Source organism: Microtus oregoni, unplaced genomic scaffold, assembly GCF_018167655.1.
Source record: "Microtus oregoni isolate MIOR12 unplaced genomic scaffold, Mior012 000022F_ref0000154, whole genome shotgun sequence".
NCBI classification, from domain to species: Eukaryota; Metazoa; Chordata; class Mammalia; order Rodentia; family Cricetidae; genus Microtus; species Microtus oregoni.
Window position 1 is genome coordinate 11,711,102 of NW_024543081.1, and position 27,638 is coordinate 11,738,739.

The following is a 27,638-nucleotide window of genomic DNA, read 5'->3' on the forward strand; positions in this document are numbered from 1 at the left end:
CAGCACTTGGGAGGCAGAGACAGGTGAATCTCTGCGAGTCTGAGGTCAGCCAAAAACAAACAAAAAAAGTAATAAAAATGTAAAGGCATACAGAGGACGACGAGAGCAGCACCTCCAGGAGTTCTATACTTCGCTAATGCCATGCCCCTTCTCGTGCACGGCAGAGGTAACTACAATTCCCATAAGTGCCCGGGATACCCAACCCCTCCATATGGGGGGGGGGGGGGGAGAGACAAGAAACCAGTTTATTCTATTTCCTACGGTGTGATTGGTCCGTGCTCAGGGGCGGTAGCCAATGAGCACACTCTCAGTGAGAGGCTAGGGTTATAGGGCTTCCTGCTACCTGTGACAGTGAGGAAATTGATTTTGGCATCATGGGGAAATCTCCGGGCCCTGAGGTAAGTGGAAAAGGGCTCAGCCCCCCCCCCCCCCGCCCCCGGGAAAGGGAACCCCGAAGGCCTCACTGGGCGGACGCGTCGTTTTAGCGACCCTTTGGGGGCGGAGAGTTGCAGAGTTGGTAAACTAAGGTAAGAATCTTAGTCCCGACCAGAGACCACCCCGGTTCGTTTTTGCTTCCTGTTAAGCGGTGGGCTCGGTCCGTGGAAGAAGGTAGGAAGGAAACGCCTCCCCATCCAGGGGCAAGGAAACGGGGCTCGAAACTGCGACACTACCTCTTTGACTTCTTGGTTTCGTGGTCCCGTGCTTTAGGAATTGTGCGGCCTGTCGCTTCCACCCGGGAAGTAAAGAAAAATATAAGTTGACGTTTACTCCACGCTTGGGCGTTTATGTGCCTGTCTGCCAGTTTAGGCACAACCATCTCTATTAGGGAGGGCTTAAAAGAGCCTGTTGGTTCCCCCGGAAGTGGACACAGCTGCAAAGGGCAAGAGGTTGCCACCAAGTGTGTCAGTTTCCAAAACCATGCTGTGTCGTTCCCATGGCACGGCAGCCGGTTTCTAGCCCAAGTAAAATACATAAAATGGTTTTGAATTATTCAGTCTTGCAGAATTGCCCTGCGTCTTGGTTTTCCCCTCCAGGCTTATGACACACGGACCACGTAGCACTTGTTCTAACACTAAACACCATGACCACAAAATGGAGGAACTAGGCTTTGGCTTGGATGAGGAGAGCAACAACCAGCAAGTGGAAGCATCCACACGTGCCCAGGAACTGTAGGGCCCATGGGTCTACCCCTGCTCTCGGGTTTCATGTTGAGGGCAGTTTCTGGCCAGCCGGCTTAAACGTCCTGTTTGTTCCTGTGCTTCCCTCTGCCCCACCTGGCAATTAGCTATAGGACATTGTTTACTCCATCTTGGGTGTGGCAATTTTCCACCTGCCTTGGAGGAATTCCTTGTGCAGCAGCTAGGTCTGTAAGGATTGTCTAACGTTCGAATAAACGGCATTCGACTGTTCTCCTTTGGAATGACCCAGGTCTCCTGTGTGTTCTTTCAATCCCCAGGCCCTTGCCCGGTTCATGAACTTTATGGTAGCTCATGGAGCACAGGTGGGCATGGTGCACTACAAAAGCCCATCAGCGAGATGGGGAAGTAGGGGACCCCTGAGAGATTACCCTTGGAGGCTGGCCAGCAGGTAAGAAATTGATTGGTGAGGGTGAATTGGAAATGGGTGCAAGTAATTCTGTTCCAGTATTGACGGCCATTGAAAGGGCAAATTGTTAGTTCTTATAAAGAAGCAAGGCAGCAAGGGAGGCACTGGTATTAAAATAGATAGAGTTCTTTAAGACAGTTTTCTTTTGTGTAAGGTAGTTGATTGCCTAATTTTTTGAGAGAGTTTAGTCCCTGGTTTCTACAAGCAGGGGGCTTTAATATTACTGATTGGGAACAGGCAAAGGCTGACCTTCAAAAATCATTGAAAAAGCAAGGCCGGAAGAATTCCCCATAGCAACATTTTCACTATGACACTTAGTCAGAGATGCTCTTCTCAGTGATGATGTAAAAGTTAAAGAGCAATTAGAGAATTTGAACAAGACCTTTGAGGAGATTCAGGATGTAGAATCTGTGAGTTCTATTAAGAGCTTGGAGGAGGGGGAAGTTAAGAGTACTAAAAGGGATATAGAAGAGGAAGAAGAGATTTTAGAAAAGGAGATTGCACTGATAAAAAAGAAGTTAGAAAAAGAAGAAAGGAAGGGAACAAAGATGTCTCCCTGAGACCTCCACCGCAAAATCCATTCCTTGCCACTTCAAATCCTTGTGCTGCTGCTCCCGCCCCTATAGATTTAGAGGCGGAAATCTGAGAGATCCAAAATGGACTAAATAATCTAAGTAGAGAAAGGAAATTTATCCTGTTGTGGAAGTTACTGATCCGCAAGGACAGAGGATCAGGCAGCATAACCCTCTGGCCTTTAAGGACATTAAGCAACTAAAAGAAGCGGTTAAGGCCTCTAAAACTCATGCCCCCTTTACCATGGCTTTAATGGAATCCTTTGCAGAACTCAGCCTTACATCCAGTGACTGGATGCAGCTTTGCAGGGCTTATCTTTCGGGGGGAGATTGTTTGTTATGGAGAGGTGAAATGCAGAAAAATTGCAAAAATACTGCACTGCTTAACGCCACTGCAGGTTTCCCCCAGCAGAACCTTGACATGTTAACTGGTGCAGGACAGTACTTGGGCTTTTTTTTTTTTAAATTTATTTATTTATTAAGGATTTCTGCCTCGTCCCCACAACCGCTTCCCATTTCCCTCCCCCTCCCCCGATCAAGTCCCCCTCCCTCATCTGCTCGAAGAGCAATCAGGGTTCCCTGACCTGTGGGAAGCCCAAGGACTGCCCACCTCTATCCAGGTCTCGTAAGGTGAGCATTCAAACTGCCTAGGCTCCCACAAAGCCAGTACGTGCAGTAGGATCAAAAACTGCACAGATCGCTTACGATCCTGCTGACTATGCTCAGATAGCTGCTGTGGCTATTAAAGCTTGGAAAACTTTACCTAACAAAGGAGCCGGGGAACAACTGTCTAAGGTCCTTCAAGGACCTTATTCTGAGTTTATTGACCACCTGTTACAGCTGGGAAGTCACATTTTTGGGGATGTGGACCTAGCGATGCCTGTCATAAAGTAATTGGCCTATGAAAATGATGTCAAGAGGCTATATGCCCCCATAGAAATAAGCAGGTCAGGTAATTGTTTCTGCCCTAAGGCAGAGTCAAGGTGGAGCTAGATCAAGGATTTGTTTTACCCTGTAGTAATTGCCCTGCGGTAAAGGGAAGGTGAATCAGCCCTAGGGAAAGCCAGGTGTTGCAAGCCTTTAATTGGGCAGTTCTCTGTGAGTTCAAGGTCAGCCTATTCTAATGTTACCTGATAAGGTTATATTACACCACAGACCCAGGCAGAAATAACTTGGCTGCAAAATTTTGCTGAAAATTGGACCTTGTTTTTATGTACTAATCTATGCAGGTTTGACAATCATTATCCTTTTGATAAGTTGGTCACTTTTATAATTTTTTAAAAAATGGTGCAAGATCCCCAGCGGCAGTAGGCAGCAGAAATGCTGTAGGTCCCAAATGGTGGTAGCGGGCCTTGTAGCAGCAGACAGCAGGCCCTGGGAGCAGCCAGTCCCAGGCAGAGATGGCTGCCGGTCCCAGAGTGGTGGCCCAAATGGTGGTGGTGGGCCATGTGGCAGCAGGCAGTGGGCTCTGGGAGCAGCTGGTCCCAGATAGGGAGACACATGGAGGCGGGCAGGAGACAGAGACATGGATAGGCACGACATGCAGAATGAGGTTGAATATTTATTCAGGGGTTATGGAAGGGGGAAGGGGGCAGAGAGAGAAGAGGAGAAAGAGACAGAGGGGGGAAGCAGAGAAGTGGGGAGAGAGGCAGAAGCAAAGCTGCCTCTCTGAGAGGAAGATGGAAAAGAGAGCAAGCTCAGGCCGGAAGCTGAAGATCAGCCTGCCTCCGTGGAAGGGGGAGGGAGTGGGCGTGGCTTGTCTCTTAAAGAGACAGAACAACCATTACAGTCACTTTTTTCAAAAAATCATCTGGTATGCTTCCCTAAAGTTATTTCTTTGCAACCACTGGCAGAGGCATGGAATGTATACAATATTCTGCCTGTGTGTGTGCCTGCAGGCCAGAAGAGAGCACCAGACCCCATTACAGATGGCTGTGAGCCACCATGTGGTTGCTGGGAATTGAACTCAGGACCTTTGGAAAAGCAGGCAATGCTCTTAACCTCTGAGCCATCTCTCCAGCCCTGATATTCAGCCTTTTAATGCTAAATCTGCTCAAGTGGCTGAACTGGTTGCTATACAAATGGCCCTAGAGAAATATGCTGATATTCCATTTAACCGTTTTACTGACAGTCAATATATAAGCAAAATTCTTGTACCTTTGGAAACTGCAACTTATATTGCCTCTGTATCATAAGTCCAGATGCAGTTATTGGCTATTCAAACTTTGCTTTGGGCGTTATCTGTTCCCACTTACGTAGGGCATTTGCGGACTCATACTGACCTTCCTGGTCCCTTGAGCGAGGGGAATGCATTGGCTGATGAGCTTACTCGCCAAATTTGTGCAGTTAGTCAAAAATCTTACAAAGCTGCAGAAAAAGCTCATAAAAGCTTTCATCTCAATGCTGGGTCTCTAAGAGTTCATTTTAAGATATCTTGAGAGCAGGCCACTGATATTGTTTAAAAAAAAATGCTCTCTGTGTACAGAACTTTTAGCTGTTCCCCTTTTGGGAGTTAATCCTTGTGGGCTTGCTCCTAATCATTTATGGCGAATGGATGTTACCCATGTTCCTTCTTTTGGGCGTATACAATATATTCACATAACTGTATTCTCATCTTATTTTTGCCTCGGCCCATACAGGAGAAAAATTACGGGATGTTAGAAGTCACTGTCTCCAGGCTTTTGCCTACATGTGAGTTCCAAAAACTGTAAAAACTGACAATGGGCCAGCCTACACCAGCATTGGCTTTGCTAAATTTTGCTCTGAGTTCGCTGATTCTCATAAAACAGGAATACCTTATAATCCTCAAGGACAAGCTATAGTGGAGCGAGCACATCGTATGCTCAAAGTCTGTTTGCATAAAACAAAAAGGGGGGAATATGGTTGCACCCCCAGAGACCATTTATCTTTTATTTTATACATTATAATTTTTTGACTGTTGATGCTCAATCTTGTACTGCTGCTGACTGGCATTGGCGGCCAGTTTCTTCCGGGATGCCTCATGTCAAATGGAAGAATCTAGCAGATGGCACTTGGTGTGGTCCAGATCCCGTACTGGTGTGGGGAAGAGGGGCTATTTGTGTTTTCCCACAGGATGCTGACAGATGAGTATGGGCACCTGAGCGTCTGGTGCGTGTTGTGGATTTTCAAGTCCAGAAGCCTGAAGACAGGACAGAGCCAAGAGATCAAATAGACACTGGCTTGTCAACTGAAGAGTTGCTGGGATCCTGAGCAGCTGGCTGTGGTGGTCCAAGTGCCAAGGATTGTTCCTCTACCTATCAACCCATCCCATGATTATGGCGGCTATGGCTGCTGGATTTTCCATTTGTCAGTCAGTTGTTTCTGCTAGCACAATGGGTACCTTATAGGACAGGTTGCAAATGCCTTGGCCACTCAAATTGGTTTTGGTTAAAGACCACAGCTAGGTTATACAGTTATAGGCTTCTTGCTGTTATTCATGAACCCCAGAGTGCACAATTTACAAATTGGCTTTTGAGATTATTCTAGTTAGCTCTACCAGGGTTCCTCCCACCAGCGCTGAGACCTTACTTAAAGGGCTTTAATTTGTGGCAGACTTATTAAGGATTGAGCAGGCTTAAGGAGTGCTTATCTGTGCTGGAGCATTATCTTCATGTTTTCATGGTGCCAGAGCCAAAGAAGCTCAGATCAATGTCACCACTTGGTGAGTCCTCTTAGCTATTGCCCTGAGGATCTTTCAGTGCAAATCTGGCTGAACTCGGTGATGGGTGACTAGTGAGTCAATAAAGGGTAAGGTATTTGGGGGGCTGCCCCAACCTAAGACAGGAAATGTGTTTTGACCTGGACGCTTTCCCATCACGGGTAAGGAGTATTGCCTGACATCCAATGCCACCTAAAACAGGCCTAGAAGGGGGGACCTGTAGGGCCCATGGGTCTACCCCTGCTCTCAGGTTTCAGATTGAGGGCAGTTTCTGGCCAGCCAGTTTAAACATCCTGTTTGTTTCTGTGTTCCCTCTGCCCCGCCTGGTGATCAGCTATAGGGCATAGTTTACTCCATCTTGGGTGTGGCAATTTCCCACCTGCCTGGGGGGAATTCCTTGTGCAGCAGTTAGGTATATAAGGACTGTCCTAATCTTGACTAAACACCTTTATGTTGATCTCCTTTGGAATGACCCAGGTCTCTTGTGTGTTCTTTCAATCTCCAGGCCCTTGCCCGTCTCACGTATAGAGAGAGTGGCGCGGACATTTGAAGAAACCTCTCAGCGCTTGTGCATCCTAAGCAACTGCATACAGTTTCTGATACATGCCTGCCAGTGCTCCAATGCCAGATGTCATCTGCTTCCCTGCCGGAAGATAAAGTGGGTCGTGAAGCACATCAAAGGCTGTAAACGGAAAACCAATCGTGGATGCTCCATCTGCAGACAGTTTATTACCCTCTGCCGCTACCATGTCAAGCACTGCCAGGAGAACAACTGTTCGTTGGCATTCTGCATCAACATCAAGCAAAACCTCCCAACAGCTGCAGCACCGGCTCCAGCAGGCTCAGATGCACTGCAGGAGGATGGCCAGCATGCAACGGACAGGTGTGGCAGGACACCAGCTGGGTCTGCTATCCCCAACTCCTGAGACTGCACTCAGTGCTTCTGACCAACAGCCAGCCATTCCATGCACACCCTAGACCTAACCCACATCTCAAGGTCAGCCCACTCCTTCCAACATCATGCCACTCTGTTAGAGCCCACAAGACTCTACAGGAAATACACAGCTGACAGATTCATAAAGCATACCCACAGTGTACACTTTATGGGCACCCCGTTTGCAGATCTGCAGGTACATTTGTCTTTTGGAAAAGTCGCTGTCATATCTGCGGAAGCCCTGTGAGGCTATGATTTTCCTCTTCAAATTGGAATTCACTCCCAAAAACCTCAGCAGTGTGACTTCTACACAGGCAAAGGACTGACCTTTGGTTCCCCCACAGCAGGAAGCCTTAGAGCAACAACGTTCACTCTTTGTTATAATGGTCAAATTTATATAGAGGCAACCCCACACTATTACCAGCTAACAAACCACATAGAAATTTCTATAGTAAGAAAGGGACTGAGCAGGAAGGCAGCTGGCCCCGCCCTTACTAGACAGAGGGGTCTGGGTGAAGTCCAGGTTCAGGGACATTTAGTAACTTTACCTAATGGTTTGGAACTTCAGGTACTTCCCCTTGGTGCAGGCTCTTTCCCGGGTGGTGTCACCTGTTCTGGAGTAAAGCTTTGTCAGGTTCTACCTGCACTTTTTGTGATTTTGATTTGCATATTATGGTTTTCCTGGCCCATGGAAATATCCAACTATGTCTGTAAAAACTAGAAACCTCATGGAGATCACCCCTTATTCTTGTGATTCTCACTGCTTATTCGTGCAAAGGAATAAAGAACATGCAGCAATAACTTGCCTGAGTTAATTTTTTTGGCCTCAGATTTTCGCTTGCCATAGAAATCCTGTTCTGAGACTGAGGGAGTCCTGAGGCTGGTACTCAAGGCCCTGATACCACCCTACTTGCCCTGGACTCAAAATGTGTCTCAGGGTAAGGCAGCAGGTCACGTGACCAAACCAACCCCACCTCAGACTGCTCCTTCCTCCCTTCCAGGGCCTCCACCTGCCAGTAGTAATGGAAATGCAGACTCAGAGGGCAGCAGAGACACAGGGCCAGATGGCTCATGTGCAAATTTTCCAAAGACCAGTCCAGCACCATATGCCCCAGATGATGCACATGACCCCTATAGCTCAACTTCATTATGCCCCTGGCTGTGGAGCCCAACATAGACTAAGTCACTGAGGAGTGACAGAGTGAATGCCATCTATATCTTGTGCTGTGGTTATTATAATCCCCTTGTGTGAGGAGATGTTCACCTTCTTTGTTTCAAACTATCTCTCCCCAGTGATGTTAAGATCAGAGGAGAGAGATGTGCTACCTACACCAAGTTTTCTCAACATCCCTCTGAAGCCATGGCTTGGGTGTTGTTTCTCATTCTCTTTCTCGTCCTCTGTAACACAAGCTCAATGACCACTTTCCCTTGGGATTGAGGGAAGCCTGCCTGGCCAGCTTTATGGTTCCTAACCTATAAGGCAGAGTCAACTTTAGACCAGAAACTAAACACATCTCAACTACCACAGGCTGGTATGTAGTGGTCTCAGTGATGCCTTCAGCCATGAGCTGCCCGCAGATGAGCCTTGGCCTTTAACCCCATCAGAGTGGCCTTCCTTCACTACACGAAGCAATGATCTGCCTGTCAGGTGCTCCTGACAACACTTTAGACAATTACCCCAGCCGGACAACCAAGCTGACAGCTGAGCTGAAAGTTTTAGCTCTAGGGTTATCAAGGCTGTCTAGGCCAAATCACTATTACCAGTGGGACATATAAAGTAGGTGTAAGAACACATGCCCTACCTCTGGCCCCTGTGTCCTAGTCTAGGTAAGCCCAACTCACTTCCAAAGCAGAACAAAGTTCCAACATTCCAAAGCAATGCCCATTTTCCTCCAGCTGCCTGTCACTTTCCTGTCAGGAGAGAAGTAGAGTTCTGATAATCTCCCTACAGTGAGGCCCCTTCAGAAACACAGTAACCAGAGCTGCACACAGTGTGACTGTGTCTTTTCTGATGGGCAGAGTCCGGAATAAATGAAGGTGGCAAACACAACCACAGGGAGCAGAGGTAGATGAGGGAGGGCAAGGAACTCCCTTGTCTTCATGTGGGGAAACATTTCACTAGGACCAGAAACCTGAAGGAATGGAGAGATTAATGAATTCTGCTGAGATATTCTGGGAGAAGTAAGATGCAGACTGGATTTCAGATGTTTGTGGGGCTGTGCAATAATCCCAGAAAACGCAGGATGTAGTAGGAAGTTGTGGGGACTCGATGAGTGTACTTGGAATGGATAGAACTTGACTGCAGGTATCTTCTTCAATCTCTTGCCTCTCCCTGTAGCTATGCTGTCTGGCCAGCAAGACATAGGGATCCTCCTGTCCCTGCTTACCCGGTGCTGGGGTTACAGGCATAGTCCATCATGTGCAGGGATGGAACTCGGGTCCCCTGCTTTAGCTGCCATCCCTGAGTCATCTGCCCTAGCCTGAGCGGGCTAGAACATATATCAGTAGAATTTATTCTTTATGCATATGTGTTTTGCTGTGTGTGTGTGCGTGCATGCATGTATGTGTGCGTGTGTGTGTGCGTGTGTGTGTGTGTGTGTGTGTGTGTGTGTGTATGCGCGCGCGTGCGATTGAGTGCACCCTGTTTGCCTGTCGTCCTCCAAGGTCAGAAGAGAGAATAGGAACCACTACACTTGGAGTTACTGACGTGTGAGTTGCCACGTGCATGCTGGTAATTGAACCCTGAAAAACACCCACTAAGCGCTGAACCATTTCTCCAGTCCTTAGCTTTTTTTTCTTACATTTATTTATTCAGCGTGCGTGTGTTTGTTTGATGTGTGTGCGGTTGCACGTGGAGGGTCAGCACGACTTCGTGGAGATGGTTCTCTCCTTCCATCGTTGTGTCGCGGGCTCACAGGTAGATGGGTTCGTGTGTCACGCGGGCTCACAGGTAGATGGGTTCGTGTGTCACGCTCCTTTAAATGCTGAACCCACTCACCAGGCCTGGCTTTGAGAATTCTGAGGGAGCAGAGCATTTATAGCATTCGTAGGTATTAAGAGGACTCCAGTTTCTGTTTGCTTTTAAAGAGGGCCTGGGCATTTCTTCTCGGCTTCCCAGTTAAACTCCTCTGCTTCCTACCATGGAGGGTGCTGGGACAATTTTGTATGGAACATGGACGTGTCCATCCTAGGTGCAAGGAAGGGTTTAACGTTGGCATCCATGGCTGGAGATGGCAGTTATGAGCATTGTTTCCTTCTCCAAAGGTCGTGAGTTCAATTCCCAGCTACCACATCGTGGCTCCCAACCATCTATAATAAGATCTAGTGGCCTATCCTGGAGTACAGGCATCCATGCAGACAGATATTATAATAATAACAATAATAATAATAATAATAATAACAACAACCTAATGTACTTTAAATATAAATAATATTAAACTTTTATTTGCACGGCAGCGGTGGTTCACACCTTTAATCCCAGCACTTGGGAGGCAGAGACAGGCGAATCTCTGCGAGTCTGAGGTCAGCCAAAAACAAACAAAAAATGTTATAAAAAAGTAAAGTTGGCATACAGAGGACGATGAGAGCAGCACCTCCAGGAGTTCTATACTTCGCTAATGCCATGCCCCTTCTCGTGCACGGCAGAGTAACTACAACTCCCATAAGGACCCGGGATACCCAACCCCTCCATATTGGAGGCGGGGCGCGGGGGAAACAAGGAACCAGTTTAGTCTATTTCCTACGGTTTGATTGGTCCGAGTTCAGGCGCGGTAGCCAATGAGCACACTCTCAGTGAGAGGCTAGGGCTATATGACTTCATGCAAACTGTGACCGCGAGGAAATTGATTTTGATTTTTGCATCATGGGGATATCTCCAGGCCCTGAGGTAAGTGGGAAAGATCTCAGCCCCGCCGGGAAAGGGAACCCCGAAGGCCTCACTGCGCGGACGCGTCGTTTTAGCGACCCTTTGGGGCGGAGAGGTGCAGGGTTGGTAAACTGAGGTAAGGATCTTAGTCCCGACCAGAGACCACCCCGGCTCGTTTTTGCTCCTGTTTAGCTGTGGGCGCGGTCCGTGGAAGAAGGTAGGAAGGAAACGCCTCCCCATCCAGGGGCAAGGAAACGGGGCTCGAAACTGCGACACCTCTTCTTTTGTCTTCTTGGTTGCAAGGTCCTGTGCTTTAGGGATTGTGCAGCCTGTCGATTCCACGAGGGAAATAAAGGGAAATATAAGCTGACTTTTACTCCACGCGTGGGAGTTCATGTGCCTGTCTGCCAGTTTAGACACAACCATCTTCATTAGGGAGGGCTTAAAAGAGCCTGTTGGTTCCCCCGGAAGTGGACACAGCTGCAAAGGGCAAGAGGTTGCCACCAAGTGTGTCAGTTTCCAAAACCTTGCTGTGTCTTTTCCATGGCACGACAGCCGGTTTCTAGCCCAAGTAAATATATAATATGGTTTTGAATTATTTCAGTCTTGCAGAGTTGCCCCTCATCTTGTTTTTCCCCTCCAGGCTTATGACGCCTGTGACCATAAAATGGAGGAACTAGGCGTTGGCTTGGGTGAGGAGAGCAACAATCAGGAAGCAGAAGTGCCCGTGCCGTCGCGGGAAGCCCCGCGCCTCCTGAGCACACAATGCTGCCTACGGAGTCTGGTGCATGCGTGCCAGTGCCGCAATGCCTACTGTTCTCTGCCTTCCTGCCAGAAGATGAAGAGGGTCGTGCTGCACACCAAAGGCTGTAAACGGAAAACCAATGGTGAATGCCCCATCTGCAAACAGCTTATTGCCCTCCTCTGCTACCATGCCAAGCGCTGCCAGAAGAACATATGTCCGTTGCCATTCTGCTCTAACATCAAGAAAAAAATCCGGCAGCGACAGCTGCAGCACCGGCTCCAGCAGGCTCAGATGCTCCGCAGGAGGATGACCAGCATGCAACGGACTGGTGTGGCAGGACACCAGCTGGGTCTGCTGTCCCCAACTCCTGAGACTCCAATCAGCCCTCCTGACCAACAGCCAGCCACTGCACAGACACCCTAGACCTAACCCACCTCTCAACGTCAGCCCACGCCTTCCAACATCATGCCACCCTGTTGGAGCCCACAAGACTCTACAGGAAATACACAGCTGACAGATTCATAAAGCTTACCCACAGTGTACACTTTATGGGCACCCCGTTTGCAGATCTGCAGGTACATTTGTCTTTTGGAAAAGTCGCTGTCATATCTGCGGAAGCCCTGTGAGGCTATGATTTCCCTCTTCAAATTGGAATTCACTCCCAAACACCTCAGCAGTGTGACTTCTACACAGGCAAAGGACTGACCTTTGGTTCCCCCACAGCAGGAAGCCTTGGAGCAACAACGTTCACTCTTTGTTCTAATGGTCAAATTTATATAGAGTCAACCCCACACTATTACCAGCTAACAAACCACATAGAAATTTCTATAGGAAGACAGGGACTGAGCAGGAAGGCAGCTGCCCCGCCCTTACCAGACAGAGGGGTCTGGGTGAAGTCCAGGTTCAGGGACATTTAGTAACTTTACCTAATGGTTTGGAACTTCAGGTACTTCCCCTTGGTGCAGGCTCTTTCCCCGGTGGTGTCACCTGTTCTGGAGTAAAGCTTTGTCAGGTTCTACCTGCACTTTTTGTGATTTTGATTTGCATATTATGGTTTTCCTGGCCCATGGAAATATCCAACTATGTCTGTAAAAACTAGAAACCTCATGGAGATCACCCCTTATTCTTGTGATTCTCACTGCTTATTCGTGCAAAGGAATAAAGAACATGCAGCAATAACTTGCCTGAGTTAATTTTTTTGGCCTCAGATTTTCGCTTGCCATCGAAATCCTGTTCTGAGACTGAGGGGGTCCTGAGGCTGGTACTCAAGGCCCTGATACCACCCTACTTGCCCTGGACTCAAAATGTGTCTCAGGGTAAGGCAGCAGGTCACGTGACCAAACCAACCCCACCTCAGACTGCTCCTTCCTCCCTTCCAGGGCCTCCACCTGCCAGTAGTAATGGAAATGCAGACTCAGAGGGCAGCAGAGACACAGGGCCAGATGGCTCATGTGCAAATTTTCCAAAGACCAGTCCAGCACCAGATGCCCCAGATGATGTGCATGACCCCTATAGGTATAAACCAGCCTTCTATGGCCGGAGGTCCTGGTTGGCATTTGCAGCCAGGAGTGGGTCCTAAGGGAATGCAACATCAGCCACCTTGGGCCCAAGGAGGAATTTCTCAGCCATAGCAGTTGTAGTCAGGCCTGCCGAGGCCTGCCATGATGTCAGTGGCCCAGCATGGTCAGTCCTTGAACATGGCTCTACAGCCAGGATTGGGCAAAGAAGGTTGAGCCCTCTCAAACCAGGCACTGTGTCTCAACAAGCCTTACAAACCTTTTGCAGACTCTCAGGTCTCCCAGTTCTCCCTTACAGCAGCAACAGGTGCTTAGTATCCTTCACTCCAGCCCCCAACTGTTGGCTGCATTTATCAAGCAGCGCACTGCCAAGTATGCCAACTCTAATCCACAACCTCTCCCTGGCCAGCCTGGCATGCCTCAGGGACAGCCAGGACTGCAGCCACCTACCATGCCTGGTCAGCAAGGTGTCCACTCCAACCCAGCCCTGCAGAGTATGGATCCTATGCAGGTAGGTGTCCAGAGAGCTGGCCTGCCCCAGCAGCAGCCCCAGCCACCCATTGGAGGAATGAGTCCTCAAGCTCAGCAAATGAACATGAATCACAACACCATGCCTTCACAGTTCCGAGACATCTTAAGATGTCAGGTGATGCAACAGCAGGGAGCAGGTCCTGGAATTGGCCCTGGAATGGCCAACCACAACCAGTTCCAGCAGTCCCAAGGAATTGGCTACCTATCCCAGCAGCAACAGCAGCAACAGAAGCAGTGGATGCAGCATCACATGCAACAGATGCTGCAAGGGAATATGGGACAGATGTGCCAGCTCCCCCAGGCTTCTGGACTCTTTGATGGAGTTGAAGAATTGATAGCTGTAGTTATAATATTCTTTAGTTATGATAAAAAATAGATATAAATATTGTAACTAATTATTGCTTGACACCTGTTTTGTTATATTTAATTTTACAATGTTAAAGTTTAAACCTTCCTTTTTATTTAAACAGAAAAGGGGAGGTGATATGGGATTTCCCTCTGTGTGCTGTGAATACCATTGGTTAATAAGGTTGGTTTGAGCCTATAGCAGGGCAGAACACAGTTAGGCAGAAAAAAACTAATTCTGGGGGGAAAAAGGCAGAGTCCGAGAGAAGCCATGTAGCCCCACCAGAGACAGATGCCAAAACTTTAACCAGTAAGCCACAGACACGTAGAGATACACCAATTAATAGAAATGGGTTAAATTAATACATAAGAGTTAGCCAATAAGAAGCTAGAGCTAATAGGTCAAACAGTTATTTAATTAATACAGTTTCTGTGTGATTATTTCCGTTCTGGGCTGCTGGGACAAACAAGTGGCCTCCTTACTACACCCCTGTGTGTGGAAATTTTCTTCTATGATTTTTACTTAATGTATTTTGCATATTTTCACAGGAAGGATTCTTCTCATTCTTCTATTTCCATAATTCATAGTTGCATAATTTTCCTGGTTTCCCAAAGAATTCACATGTTTCTTTCATAATAAAAGAATTAATTAAATTATCATAGACCTTGTATTTGTTGATTAAATTTCCCTTGTCTTGTAGCCCAGTTTTGCATACAGCATCTTCTGATTTTGTGGCTATCCAATGTGCTTTCAGTTAGACTTAAGAATTTTTGATTTCTAAGCGGGTTTAGAGGTTTGTGCCGAGCGATTTCCAAGGTGAATGCCAGAGGACTAGGGTCGCAGCTGAAGGACAGCATTCCAGTTACGGAGCTCTCAGCCAGCAGGTCCTTCGAGAGTCACGATCTTCTCCGGAAAGGGTTTTCTTGTTTGAAAAATGAACTTCTGCCCAGCCATCCTCTTGAATTATCAGAAAAAAATTTCCAGCTCAACCAAGACAAGATGAACTTTTCCACCCTGAGGAACATCCAGGGACTGTTTGCTCCCCTGAAGTTACAGATGGAATTCAAGGCGGTGCAGCAGGTTCAGCGTCTTCCATTCCTTCCAAGCTCAAACCTGTCGCTGGATATTCTGCGGGGCAATGATGAGACCATTGGTTTTGAGGATATTCTTAATGATCCGTCACAGAGTGAGCTGATGGGTGAGCCACACCTGATGGTGGAACACAAGCTGGGCTTGCTGTGATGCGGGTGCCGCGCAGGAACACAGAAGTGCACCTGTAGCTGCCTCCGCTACAGTCTGGCATACACAACATTAAAGTACTGACGAGACCGCTTGGTCACTTGGAAAAAAAAAAGAATTTTTGATTTCTAGTATTGTTTAATTCTTTACCTTCTAAGATAGTTTTTTATATGTCTCTCTATTAAGTTCTATTTTTTAACTTGCCTTTCTTACTGATTTAATTTTTTTGTTTTCTGAATTAATTGAGGAAATTATTTGAACCCTGATAAACCCATTGGTGAACTTATCTGAACATATTAAAAATCATTCTTTGGAATACTGTGTTTTGAATTTTATTTATGTCACTCTTCCTGTTTGCCACTACTACGGGATTGGCCATTTTGGGGGGACCTATGTTGTCCTGGGTTTTTCATGTAATTTCTTTTTTAATTTTTTATTTTTGTTTTATGTGTATTGGTGTAGATGTATGTCTATGTGAGGATGTCACATCTTGGCGTTACAAACAGTTGTGAGCTGCCATGTGGGTGCTGGGAATTGAACTCAAGTCCTCTAGGAGAACAGCCAGTCTCCCAACTGCTGAGCCATTTCTCCACCCCACATGTAAATTCTCTTTTTGTAACAGGGCTTGCTTTCCTGGATTGAGTTTGTTAGTGAAGTGTTTCTGATACCTTTGTGCTCAGGGAGTGTTTGGATTGGTGTTTGCTGTTCCTAGTTGGGTTGTGCTTGGCTCCTCTGTGTTTTTCCCGAGCTCATGTGTGGAGGCACATGGTGCTGGCTGAACTGTAGATGGGGTAGGTGACTGGTGCTGGATGAGCTAGGAGTGGTGTCCCTTCTACCGAACAAACCAGCCTTCTGGAATTGTGACAGGATGTGTGCTGGGGCAGGGTTCAGAATGTCCCACACCCTCTGATCTCATGAGCCAGGTTATGCGTATTACAAGGGTTGTCTGCTGGTCCCTATGTGTTCATGTATATTCGGAACTCATGACTCACATTGCACACAGTGCCGTGTGTATATTCGCTAAGGCTATGATCGAGGTGCTGAACCATCCTTGATGTTGGCACAGTTCCGCCAGCCTCCTAAACTAATGTTCTGCAATCACTGCTGCTGCTCACATGTCCCCTGTTTAACTATCTCAAGTCAGATGAATGCGCTCTTCCGTTTGTATCCTCTGAAAAGGCCTCAACATGTTAAAAAAATAAACTCAGGATTGCTCCCCAAGTGCTTGTATACAACTTTGGGTTCATTTATTTCATTGTTGTTGTTTTTCCTACTGCATTCAGTATGATTTCCAAAATCCATCTGCTTAAGATACTTTCTCCGATTAATGTCATTAAAACCAGCCTCATCCCATGGAAGTGTATTTTCCTGGGTCTTGATTTGTTTTCTCCATGCATCTGTCCACTCGAAAAACTGCTGTTTGTTCTCATAGTGTTACAGTGCATACGTGTATCTCAGCACTCAGGAGGTAGAGGCAGGATGACCCCAGGTTTGATAACAAGTCCTTGGATACTGTCCTAGTATACTATGTAGCATGAATCATAAAAATCCAGAGACAGATATTGGGGTTCAAACTGAAGATCAGGGAAACAAGGTGGCTAAGCCACTAGAGATCTTACCTCTACCAAGGGTCAGGCGAACAAAAGGGCGATCCTGCAATGCTCTCCACCAACTTCAGACTCCACGCTCCACTGAGTTCCTGTCTCTTCCCCTTTATATTCCTTTCTCTGCCCATCCATATCGCTTCTGTCTCTACCTCCCTAGTGTTTCGGTTAAGGGTGTGTGATCTCTTTCTCTCTTTCTATTTTATTTATTTATTTAATTAATTAATTTACTTTTGGTTTTTCGAGACAGGGTTTCTCTGTGACTTTGGAGCCTGTCCTGGAACTAGCTCTGTAGACCAGGCTGGTCTCGAACTCACAGAGATCCGCCTGCCTCTGCCTCCCGAGTGCTGGGATTAAAGGCGTGCGCCACCATCACCTGGCTTTCTCGTTTAGACACATTCAATCTTGTGTAGCCCAGGGTGGTCTTGACATCACACAGGTCCTTCTGCTTCTGTCTCCTGACTCCTGGGACTAAAGGTGTGAGCCACCACTGCCTGGCTTATATGGCTGACTAGTGTGGTGCTTTGCCCTCTAATCTTCAGGCAAGCTTTGTTTATTAAACACAAATAATATACCGCTATAGTAACTATCTATTTCTGATAGAAATCATGGCACAACCCACTGGTGGAGAAAGTTTTATTTGGCGGTCATGTCCTGCTCAAAGTCCATCATCAGGGAAGTGAGGGTAGGAACTCACTCAAGAGCAGGAGACAGATGTTTAGTGGTTCACTCTTCATGGCTGTCTGTCTGCTTTCTTACACAATTCAAGACAGCTTACAGGGGTGGAGACACCCACAGTGGGCCTAGATCTCCCATATTAGTCAGCACTAAGAAATGGGTCCTGTAACCTGCCAGCAGCTGCAAAACCCCAAGCCAGTTTCAGATGCTCAGCAATTAACCCTCTGTGTTTTAAAGACATCTTTCTGTGTAAATGGATGTCTGTGGGAAAGATCTCAAGAGACAGGTCCTAGATGCTGAGAGACTTATGGCAGGAAATTTCGCCATCTGGTGTTCTGTCTCCCAAACTTCTAAGGTGAGAATAAAACATAGAGGAACAAAGAGCAGCGGGGAAGGAAGGGAGGCCAACAGGAAGTGACATCTATCCTTCCATGTGTAGATTTGGCTGTAGGGAAGATCATAATCAGCAGGAGTTGAAACATAGCCCTGTGTGTGCATTAGGGCCTTTGCCGTGGGGAGGCAATGTCTAGAAGAACCAGACATTTGGTTGTTTATGTATGAGATGGTTTGGCTAGAGGGTGTGTGTCACCTAGCAGGGCTTTATGTGTAAGAGGTGTTTGCCTTTGGGTATATGGTACAGAATTAACAAGATACCAGGGTCCTAGCGTGAGAGAGAGAGAGTGGGGGAGGAGAAGAAAAGAATGAAAGAAGGTAGAGAGAGTTGGTTTTGAATACAAGGTCAGGAACAGCCATCACAACCTATGTGTATCTGTGACAATGGATGTAGGGGCAGAGACACCTAGCATGATGTGACTCCTAGCGTTACATGCATGTTTGGAGATTTGCTTTACAGGAGGAATAAATGAGGTGGACACAAGACCTAGGCATGTACGGAAGCCATTGACTGTAGGGGGCATACCAAGGTGTGCCACTCCAAGGGAGAGTTTTCTAGCAAAGACTCTTAGACATAATGGTGCGTGCGTGTGTGTGTGTGTGTGTGTGTGTGTGTGTGTGTGTGTGTATGGGGATTTGGCTGTGGAGGAGTGGATATGTGGAAAGCCTACATGAAAAGCTGAGTGTGTGGATTTGACTGGAGGGACTAGAAGGACTTGAGTTATAGCTATGAGTGGATTGGTGAGGCTTCATCTGTACCTGAGAGAACAGGAGGGACAACATGCTACATAGCCAAGCACACATGTGTGCATGTATGTCTGTTTGTGTGTCTGTCTCTCTGAATTTTGGTTTTAAGTTAGTGCACATCTAGCATGTGCAGGCAGAGCAGAGGCTGTGACAGAAGGAACAGCTGGCATGACATGACACCCACCCTGTGTTGTGTCCTTGACTGTAGACGCCAGCATTACTATCAGGACCAGAAACCTATGCATGTATGTGGGTGGGGCTTTTGAGGTAAGTGTGCGGATACCATGTAGGACATGAGCCCTAGTTTTGTTTCTATCTCTGTCTCTCTCACTCTCTTCCCCTTACTTTTCTCTCACCTCTCCTTTCTCCTTCTCTCTAAATCTCTCTCTCTCTCTTTGTGTGTGTGTGCGTGTGTGTGTGTATGTGTGTGTGTGACAGAGAGAGAGACAGAGAGAGAAAGAGAAAGAGAGTAGGGTTAACATATAAGGTAGGTGCCTGCAAGCTTACACCATCCTTATGTATATGGGTGTAACTGGCTATAGGGGAGGAGACTCTTAGCATGATAGGACACCTTGCCATGCATGTGTATTTGAAGTTTTCCTCTAGCGGAGGTGTTTCAGAGAAGGACCTGACACATAGTCATGTACCTGAGACTCTATTAGGAGGTATACCTAGCACACACTGGCACTAACTGTACATCCGGGGACTTTGATGTTAACGGAGGGAATCAAAGAACATGATACATAGTCCTATGTGTATCTGTTTAAATGTAGGGTATTTGACTATTCTTAAGGGATTCCCTGGCAGGAGCTAACATGTAATCCCCATTGGATGGAGTTAACTGAAGGTGGGGGATTCGTAGGGAGACCTGATATCCAGTGTATAAGAAGAATGTGGCTGTCAGGTAGGGTTTACCTAGCAGGATCTGAAACCTTGCCCTGTGTCTTTGACATTGTGGTGGTAGGGTGTCCAAGAGACATGAAGAATAAGAATGTGTTTCCATGAGGATCAGTAGAAGGGGGGTGTCCTGCAGCACCCCATACTGATGGGGAGAATTAGTGTCCATCCAGGCCTGTTAATATACTGGATTGGCAGTGGTTGGTCTGATATCCACGGGTACCACTAGGGATGTATACCTAGAAATATATGTGAGGCTGCCTAGGGTGATGTGTGTGTTTCAAGGGCCTTCAGCTACCATTGTAGGAGTTATCATGGCCTGAGTGTTTGGATACCAAGGTTTGATATCCTAAAATTTATATGAGTTGATGTCATGAGGAATCACAGGGTCTGGTAATTAACACTGGAGAACATCACTTGTGTGGTAGGATGGTTTTCTGTGGGTACCAAATAATAGCAGTGTGTTTAGGGTAGACTGGCAGATCATTGGCCATGGCCCGGTAACTAGCCACTTAGTGGGGTTAAGTGAGTGTCATTCAAGGTCCATGCCTTGGTAGACATACGAGGTGTGGGGACTCGATTGCTCAGCAGGGCCTGATACCTAGCAGCTAGTATGTGGTTGAGTGGACCTTCTTCATGAACCAATATTTAGGAATGTATTTGAGGTTTGGGGGGGGGTGTTCAGCAGGGTCTGACAGCTGGCAGATCCAGTCAGAAAGAGAAACACATTCATTACTCAAGGCCCTTCTGAGATCCTTTCTTAGCCTGCTCACACAGGGTTTCTGGGTTATCTGAGAGGACAAAGAGGCACAGGTCATGTTTTGCAGTGTCAAAATGCAGAGGGTTCTAAGTTGGGCAGGGATACAACAGTATCTAACCACTGGGAGGCTTTCCCAAGAGGCCCTTCTGGTAGATTCTCCAGATCTTGTCAGTAATTCAGGTGGTTGTCTGTAGTTGGAAGTTGGAAGAGCAACCATTTCTTTGTCCTCCACAGAGTGTCCTCATGACGTCCAGTGGAGCCTCTGAGATCCTCAAGAGCTCAGGCAATGGCATGCCAATCTTCCAGGAGACGTAGAGGTGAGGACGACAGACTCCACATTCAAGGTCACTAATGCTCAGTGTGCTCATCCTCAGGTGAGGGATTTCAGGGTCCATGATTCAGTTTGTGGCCCAGCACCTACAAGAGAAGCCTTATTTTAACTAAGGATGAGGCTGGCAGAAAGATTCATTCACCAGTCCTTATCCTGTGGACTTTGGAAAAGGGCAGCTTTCTTTTTGGTGGGATTTGGGGCTTAATGAGGCAGGGTCAATGTCGATTTTCTTATGTGACCTTCCTAAAGGAGAATTCACTATGGTCTCCTCAGGAAGCTCTGATTGCAGGGATTGCTTTGTCCTGACTTCCCTGCTCCTGTCCTGTGAAAGGGCTCTAGGGTCAGGGAGGAAAAGCAGGTTCCCAGCAACATGTCTATATGTGGGCACTGTGCTTCCTGCACCCCATCTCATTCAACACTTGCCTAGACGACACAGGATGCACATACGGTGACAATGAGCTTTGTCCCAGAGCATGTCCAACAGATCCTGGAGATCTGAGGAGAGAAGGGTGGTCAATGAGAGGTCTGGGGTTGACCTCTGAGACTGCAAGGGACCCAGGCTGCTACCACAATGGTCATCGTATCTGGAGCCAAGGAATTTAAACAGGGATCCAACCAGTCACGCACTGTCCAAAGAGCAAGCCAATGAGCATCTCTGGGACTCAGTTTTCCCCACTGCAAAGGAAACAGTACTGAGCAACGTTGGGATTGTGTGTGCAGAGATCTGGGTACAAATAGCTGGTCTTGACTGCGCCTCTTCCTGTTGCCTCCATCAGGGAGACAGTGAGGAAGGGGGATGTTAAATGTGTGAGCCTGATCATAAGCTGACTGAGCTCAGGTAACAGTCTAAAGACCACAACGGGCTCCCTCTAGTGGCCAGCAATATAAAAAGTGCACATTACACTCACTGGGCCTCTTGGATATCATGTCTGCATTCTGAGATTCACATTGTTAGAGACGATCACATGGGCTTGGGGCCCCTGGTCCACTTGGGCTGTCTCTTCTGAGATTCCATGACCTGGTCACAGTCCCCAAGTGTCTCTGCCCAGGCACTGGTGACAGTAAAGTACATCAGGACTGACTTGCCTTAGGGGTCACTCACTGATCAACAGATCAGCCAACTGCCGAGGAGGAAGCAGGTCAATTCTATGGGCTGGTTTTCCTTCTCGATGTGTGAACCATCCTGCTCCTGGCTGTGGAACTTAACATAGACTAAGTCACTGTGGAGTGAATGCCATCTATATCGTGTGCTGTGGTTATTATAATCCCCTTGTGTGAGGAGATGTTCACCTTCTTTGTTTCAAACTATCTCTCCCCAGTGATGTTAAGATCAGAGGAGAGAGATGTGCTACCTACACCAAGTTTTCTCAACATCCCTCTGAAGCCATGGCTTGGGTGTTGTTTCTCATTCTCTTTCTCGTCCTCTGTAACACAAGCTCAATGACCACTTTCCCTTGGGATTGAGGGAAGCCTGCCTGGCCAGCTTTATGGTTCCTAACCTATAAGGCAGAGTCAACTTTAGACCAGAAACTAAACACATCTCAACTACCACAGGCTGGTATGTAGTGGTCTCAGTGATGCCTTCAGCCATGTGCTGCCCACAGATGAGCCTTGGCCTTCAACCCCATCAGAGTGGCCATCCTTCACTGCATTGAGCAGCGAGCTGCCTGTCAGGTGCACCTGAAAACACTTTAGACAATTAGGCCAGCAGGACAACCAAACAGACTTTCAGCTCAGCTGAAAGTCCTAGCTCTATGATCAACAAGACTGTCTAGGACTGACCCCTGTGACCAGTGGGACCTGGGTATAAAGTAGGTGTGAGAGTGCTGGCCTCTGTGTCCTAGGCTAGGTAAGACCTACTCACTTCCAAAGTAGAGCAAAGTCCCAGCATTCCAAATTGATGCCCATTTTCCTCCAGCCAATGGTCACTTGCCTGTCAGGGGAAAAATACAGTTCTCATAAAACTCCCTACAGTGGGGCTTCTTCAGAAACACAGTAACCAGAGCTGCACACAGTGTGACTGTGTCTTTTCTGATGGTCAGGACACAAGGATAAAAATCCAGCCAACAAAACCACAGGGAACAGAGGCAGATAAAGGAGGGGAAGGAGCTCCCTTGTCTTCATGTGGGGAAATATTTCACTAGAACCAGAAACCTGAAAAAGCACACAAATTAATGTGTTCTGCTGAGATATTCCCTTGCAGACTGGTCCACAGGGTCTGCACATTCAAGGGCAGCTTGGACATGGTACTGGCTCAAGGTTCCTTCTAATGAGGATGCTGTGATGGGCCAGCCCTGGACATTTTCCCTTGAAAATTATTGTGCCCTGGGGAGAAACCTGTGGTAGATACCTTACCTCCTCTTCTGCTGGACAGAGACCCTTTATGCTGGGCACGTGGGCACCCTGCCATCTGGAATTCCTCCGATGCTCCTACTTCTGAGTCTCAGGCCACACCTGAAATCTCCACCCGTGTCTCCTGATGTCCAGAGCTCATCACTTTAAACAGGAAGGACCCGTGAGAGGGGCTCTAAGGGAATCTGAAACATGCAGCTCTCAGTCTCCACTCTCCTTACCCACTGAGCTTCCCTCTCTCCATGGCACCTCCCCTCTGTCTCTTCCATCCCATCCACATTCCTCCCTCTGCAAACTCTTTCCTGCTGCCTCTGCAGCCTCTGTCTCTCATCCTCTGGTTCCATCTCCAGCTCAACTATGTCACTTTACTTAGAAGCAGGGAGAACTGTGGGACTGGAGATTCTGATGTCAGATTTGTAAATTTACACCCATACAGGGAAACAAGTTATTGGGACAATTGCAAAAGACACATGACTGTTTCAAATATAAAAAACTGATGAAAAAATTGATGACATAACTATCTGAAGATATGGGGAAAGAGCACATGCTCAGCAGCAAGAGTCAAATTTTGACCTTTCGAGAAAGCATGTGTCTTAATATGACTGCATTTTGTGTGACAAGCAAGTCCCAAATGCCAAAGAGATCTCTCTCTGTCATATGGAAAATTTGGAGATCTGTAGGAGATGGAACAGGAATGACAGAACACTGAGGACACAGAATTAGACAGTGGTCCCCCAGGGATCGCACACAATGGGGAGGGGAATGATCACCTCTGCCCTCACAGAGTCCGGCGTGTGCTGCAGAGTCCGAGTTGTTCAGTATCAGGGCTCCGGCAGCTCTGAGATCCCCACTAGACAGCAAGGATGAAGAAGGCTCAATGGTCGAAAAACCAACCCAAACCCAGTAAAGAAATCATGGGGCATCCATGACCAAATCCAGCCGTGAAAGCCGGCACCCAAGTGGACTTTTTGTGTTGGATGAGTAGGACTGGAAGCTTCTCTCTAGGATTTGTGGTTTCTTGTACTGCCTCTAGCACTGGTGTCCATAGGGTTAAATCTCTGACTTCAAAATCCCAAGACAGGAGCCCAGTGTCTCAATGACAAACCTTGAGTCCTCAGCCATGTTCTCATGGCCCAAATGGAGAGAACTCCATCAATCACATCAGGAAACCAATCTGGACCCTGCTGATTGCTCAGTATGAAGTAATATGACTTGTGCCAAGATTCAGATGGAGATTCTGTGAAAACACGATTGGTACATAGACTTAATACTCTATGCCTTGTTCCCAAAGATGTATCAGCAATGGCACGTGTCCCCAGCCTACTGCCTTGTGTCCACAGAAGAACTCCTGATGGCACTTCTTACCACCAGGTGTCTGTTCATGCTGGACATAGACTTCTATTTTGAAGGTTATGTTTGGACTTTGCCTCCTGTTCCTAGTCCATCATGGATGAAAGAACCTTCAGTTCAGTCCTGACCCTGTCAAGATGAAAAAGCACAGAACTGGTACGATTCTGCATCATCTGTTTGGAGGAACTTACCATTGATGCCATACAGCTGTTGAAGCCAGGCATGGCAGTGTGCATCTGTAGTGCAGCCCTCAGGAGGCAGGGGTACATGGTCGATCTCTACGAGTTTGAGATGTGTGCTCTGCATAGAGAGTCTCAGGACAGCCAGGGTTATAAGTGAGATCCAGTCTCAAAACATAAATTATAAAATGTGGATTCAGGTAATTTCCCTATCTCATTTCCAGAATTCAACAGAATCCTCAACCATTTCACAGCCCTGGTTTCACTGATAAGCAACAGAAACAAGACCTGACCCCAGCTGATGCCCAAAAAATGAAAGCTGCTCTTACCCCCTAAGCCTCTGCTTCTTGTTCTGTGTACCTGGGACTCACCAGATGGTCAGGGTTCTAGAATGTACGTGACATCACAAGCTGGCTGTTGTCCTGCTGGGATGATAATCAGGCCAAACCTTCAATATGAACCAGTGATAGCTAAAAAGTCAGATGGTCAGGATGGAAACCGGATGCCAAGTACAACAGAGAAGATGATTGCTCCCTTGCCACACCTCCTCGGTCTCTCAGCCTCCCATTTCTCTTCAGTCAAGCAAGTCAATGGTAACTTCCCTCTCTGTTAGGGGTGCTGACAGAGGCTACCTCATGGGATCCTTTTGTTCACGACATCAGGACCAGGCTTCAGAAACTCATCTTCTACCACAAACAGATACTTACTGTACTCAGCCTTACCTTCAGGGGATGATGTGCACACGTAGGGCCCTGGATTACCCGTTGAGTTCGGTTCCCCTTGGCAGCTCAGCGAGCTGCTCCCTACCTGGAAGGTGTCCTGGAAAACAGTTCAGACCCCACACTCACCAGTCTTCACACTGCACCACTGGCTGTCATCAGGAGCTCCATGATGAACAAGGTCTCCTTGTGCACATGACCCCTGTGGTGGGCGTGGTCATAGAGAAGTCCCCTGGCTGCTGGCCTTGTGAAGGCAGAACTCAACATCAGACCTGGCATGACGTACTTACATTCCCACGTTGTAGCACAACAATGATAATGTGAGGTCTAATGTAGGTTATAAATCCCTCCATGAGAAGGGAAAATGATGTCAGATTCTTGGATCAGGCAATGGGAGGTAACATGGAAAACCTGGATGAAAGAGCCTGTGAGGACAAAGACACAGATGTCATCAGACCTGCCATAGGCCATGTCAGACAGGACCAGGGGAGGACTCCAATTATGATATAGCAGCTTTCTGTCCTGAGAAACCCTTCATCAGTAGCCCTGGTCAAGAAGGCCTTTCCAAGACCGCCTTACACTTTTCTACCTTGACACATGCCAAAACCTTCAGAGCAGTGAAGGTTTTCCTCCTCATGATTGGCAAGAAACCAGAGTTCCTACTCTGTGCTGCAGGAGATTTTTGTTCCTGGTCTTACATCTTCAAGACCCCTACCCAGCAAAACCTTCTTTTCTCCTGATTCATTTCCAGGTTAGCGCCTCAGGACAGACACTAGTCCTCTCTCTGCAGGTCCTCTCACTTCCTCTTGATCCTCTCCACCTCTCTTTCCCCTGGTCCTCCCCCATTATCTCCTCTTCCCCCACTGTTTTTACACTTCCTGCAGTTCTTCCTAAAGACAGTCAGAGAGCAGTTTGGGGGTGATGGAGAGATCACAGAGAACTGAAGCCTGAATCCTGTGTGCAAGCCTGTCCTGTCGACAGAGGCCGGCTATTAGATGCTGGAGAAGCCTGGTCCGACAGGATCCATGAGACAAGGGAGGGAGACGTTCGGTGTTGATGCTGCATGTGACTATGCAGGGATGCCCACCGACAGTGCAGGGCAGCAGGGATGCCACCAACAGTGCAGGGCAGCAGGGATGCCACCAACAGTGCAGGGCAGCAGGGATGCCAGCAACAGTGCAGGGCAGCAGAGAGGTGGAACTGAGACTCTATAGCGGGAAGATGGACACTGGAACCTGTAGCCCTGACATATCATCACAGGACACAGCATCTGACCTGTTCCTTCAGTTACACACCAAGACAGTGTTTCAAATAGATCATCGCACTCCCCCTCAAAAAAAAAAAAAACCCAAGGGAATAATCAAAGTCCCTCTCTAGTGACTTTGACAGACAGGAGTTACTCAGCACTGAGGAAGATGGGAATCCACTCACCAATAGGCCTCCCTTTTTCCTGCCACACTCTAGCTCAGTAGGAAAGATCAGACTGAAATTTCCAAGGCAGCATCCTACTTGTGTGCCTTGACAATGCTGGAAGCATCAGAGGAGGCCTCTCATGCTCATTGCTGGTTGTTCCTAGGCCCTCTCTATATGCTCTTCAGGGGAGGTTTCTCCCTGCTCTAGCTTCTCCAGGGCCCCTGTCACAGGTCAGCACACCCATCTCTTTCATGTCATTTGTTGATAGAAGTTCCTCAGGACAGACTGTATTCCTTACTCTACACCACCTCTCATTTCCCCTTTTCCTGTCTCCATCCTGTCTCCCAATTCGTCCCCTTTATCTCCTTTCACCCATCCATCTCCCTGCTCCAGAGACTCACACAGGTCTCGCTGTCCTTTCCAGAACACAGTCACAGAACAAGGGTAGAGTTATCGAGATGAGAGCAGCCCAGATTGGTATAAAGGCATGCTGGTGGTAGAGTCAGCTGTTTTACATGCAATGTGAGTGGCCTCACAAGCACAACCAAAGCTAGGGAGGTAGAGGGTCATCGGGAAGCTGTGCCTATGACCAGCTCTTTGTACAGCAGCAGTGCTGGAGCTGGAAGAAGCTGAAGGAGAAGCAAAATCACAGTTGATTCCCAGGAGCTGGAGGATGGATGCAGGAGTCTGGGGCCCTGGGTTGGAGGGACTGGCACTCTGGAGATCTGTCCTGACTTCCTTCATTGGCAGTCACTCCTCACCAGGGCTGGAATTCTATTAGGCCATTTCAATTTCCACACTTCAAAGCAGAAAGAGACAAGAAAGCACCCCTGTTAGTAACTGTGACAGAGAAATGTTGGGTGCCATAGTTCCCCTTCCAATTCCTCCATTCTGAAGCTTTGTCCTCTTAACCCAAAATCCCCTCCCTTCCTTCCCACCCTGTGGTCCACATGCTATGCTATCTGCTTCAGGCTCAGCATTGCGGGTATTTACATGAACAGGAAGACATCTTAATTTCTGTGCCTTCTATGTGGGTTCAACTTGTCATTTATAAATGATATTGAAACAACACTGTGAAAATACAAGGGAGGAATCCTTCTGGGTGACCAAACCAACTGCACTCCACGTAGGTCTCCACTGTCCTCTCTTTTCCGTGAAGCCCCTGACACAAGGATTCAGGAC

The 27,638-nt window shown here is 47.6% G+C and overlaps 3 protein-coding genes across 4 annotated transcripts; all 3 read left to right on the forward strand.

Annotated features, from left to right (window-relative positions):
- Positions 1–283: 283 nt before the first annotated feature.
- On the forward strand, positions 284–7,591 carry LOC121461556 (histone acetyltransferase p300-like). Of its 2 annotated transcripts, XR_005976187.1 has the most exons (4): positions 284–398; positions 1,457–1,587; positions 4,817–4,868; positions 6,362–7,591. XR_005976187.1 is itself a non-coding variant. In XM_041672668.1 (3 exons), exons 1-3 carry the CDS (start codon positions 375–377, stop codon positions 6,780–6,782), a joined length of 576 nt encoding a protein of 191 aa, XP_041528602.1. In that variant the 5' UTR covers positions 284–374; the 3' UTR covers positions 6,783–7,591. The 2 variants fall into 2 exon arrangements, 1 of the variants encoding a protein (XP_041528602.1); XM_041672668.1 differs by lacking the exon at positions 4,817–4,868.
- A 2,948-nt stretch (positions 7,592–10,539) lies between these two features.
- Positions 10,540–12,579, forward strand: LOC121461316 (histone acetyltransferase p300-like). Its single transcript, XM_041672326.1, has 2 exons — positions 10,540–10,676; positions 11,299–12,579. The coding sequence occupies exons 1-2, from the start codon at positions 10,653–10,655 to the stop codon at positions 11,821–11,823; spliced, it is 549 nt and encodes a 182-aa protein (XP_041528260.1). The 5' UTR covers positions 10,540–10,652; the 3' UTR covers positions 11,824–12,579.
- Positions 12,580–13,368: 789 nt separating this feature from the next.
- LOC121461454 (proteasome maturation protein-like) lies at positions 13,369–15,165 on the forward strand. Its single transcript, XM_041672540.1, has 2 exons — positions 13,369–13,733; positions 14,577–15,165. The coding sequence occupies exons 1-2, from the start codon at positions 13,369–13,371 to the stop codon at positions 15,034–15,036; spliced, it is 825 nt and encodes a 274-aa protein (XP_041528474.1). The 3' UTR covers positions 15,037–15,165.
- Positions 15,166–27,638: the final 12,473 nt, after the last annotated feature.

What these genes read in the sequence shown, in the direction of transcription:
- LOC121461556 (XM_041672668.1), top strand. Translation starts at nt 375, where the DNA reads ATGGGGAAATCTCCGGGCCCTGAG. An exon ending in GGAAATCTCCGGGCCCTGAG is followed by an intron (nt 399 to 1,456) that starts GTAAGTGGAAAA and finishes TTCAATCCCCAG; the next exon opens with GCCCTTGCCCGGTTCATGAA. An exon ending in CCTTGGAGGCTGGCCAGCAG is followed by an intron (nt 1,588 to 6,361) that starts GTAAGAAATTGA and finishes TTCAATCTCCAG; the next exon opens with GCCCTTGCCCGTCTCACGTA.
- LOC121461316 (XM_041672326.1), top strand. Translation starts at nt 10,653, where the DNA reads ATGGGGATATCTCCAGGCCCTGAG. An exon ending in GGATATCTCCAGGCCCTGAG is followed by an intron (nt 10,677 to 11,298) that starts GTAAGTGGGAAA and finishes TTTCCCCTCCAG; the next exon opens with GCTTATGACGCCTGTGACCA.
- LOC121461454 (XM_041672540.1), top strand. Translation starts at nt 13,369, where the DNA reads ATGCCTGGTCAGCAAGGTGTCCACTCCAACCCAGCCCTGCAGAGTATG. An exon ending in CAAGGGAATATGGGACAGAT is followed by an intron (nt 13,734 to 14,576) that starts GTGCCAGCTCCC and finishes TTGATTTCTAAG; the next exon opens with CGGGTTTAGAGGTTTGTGCC.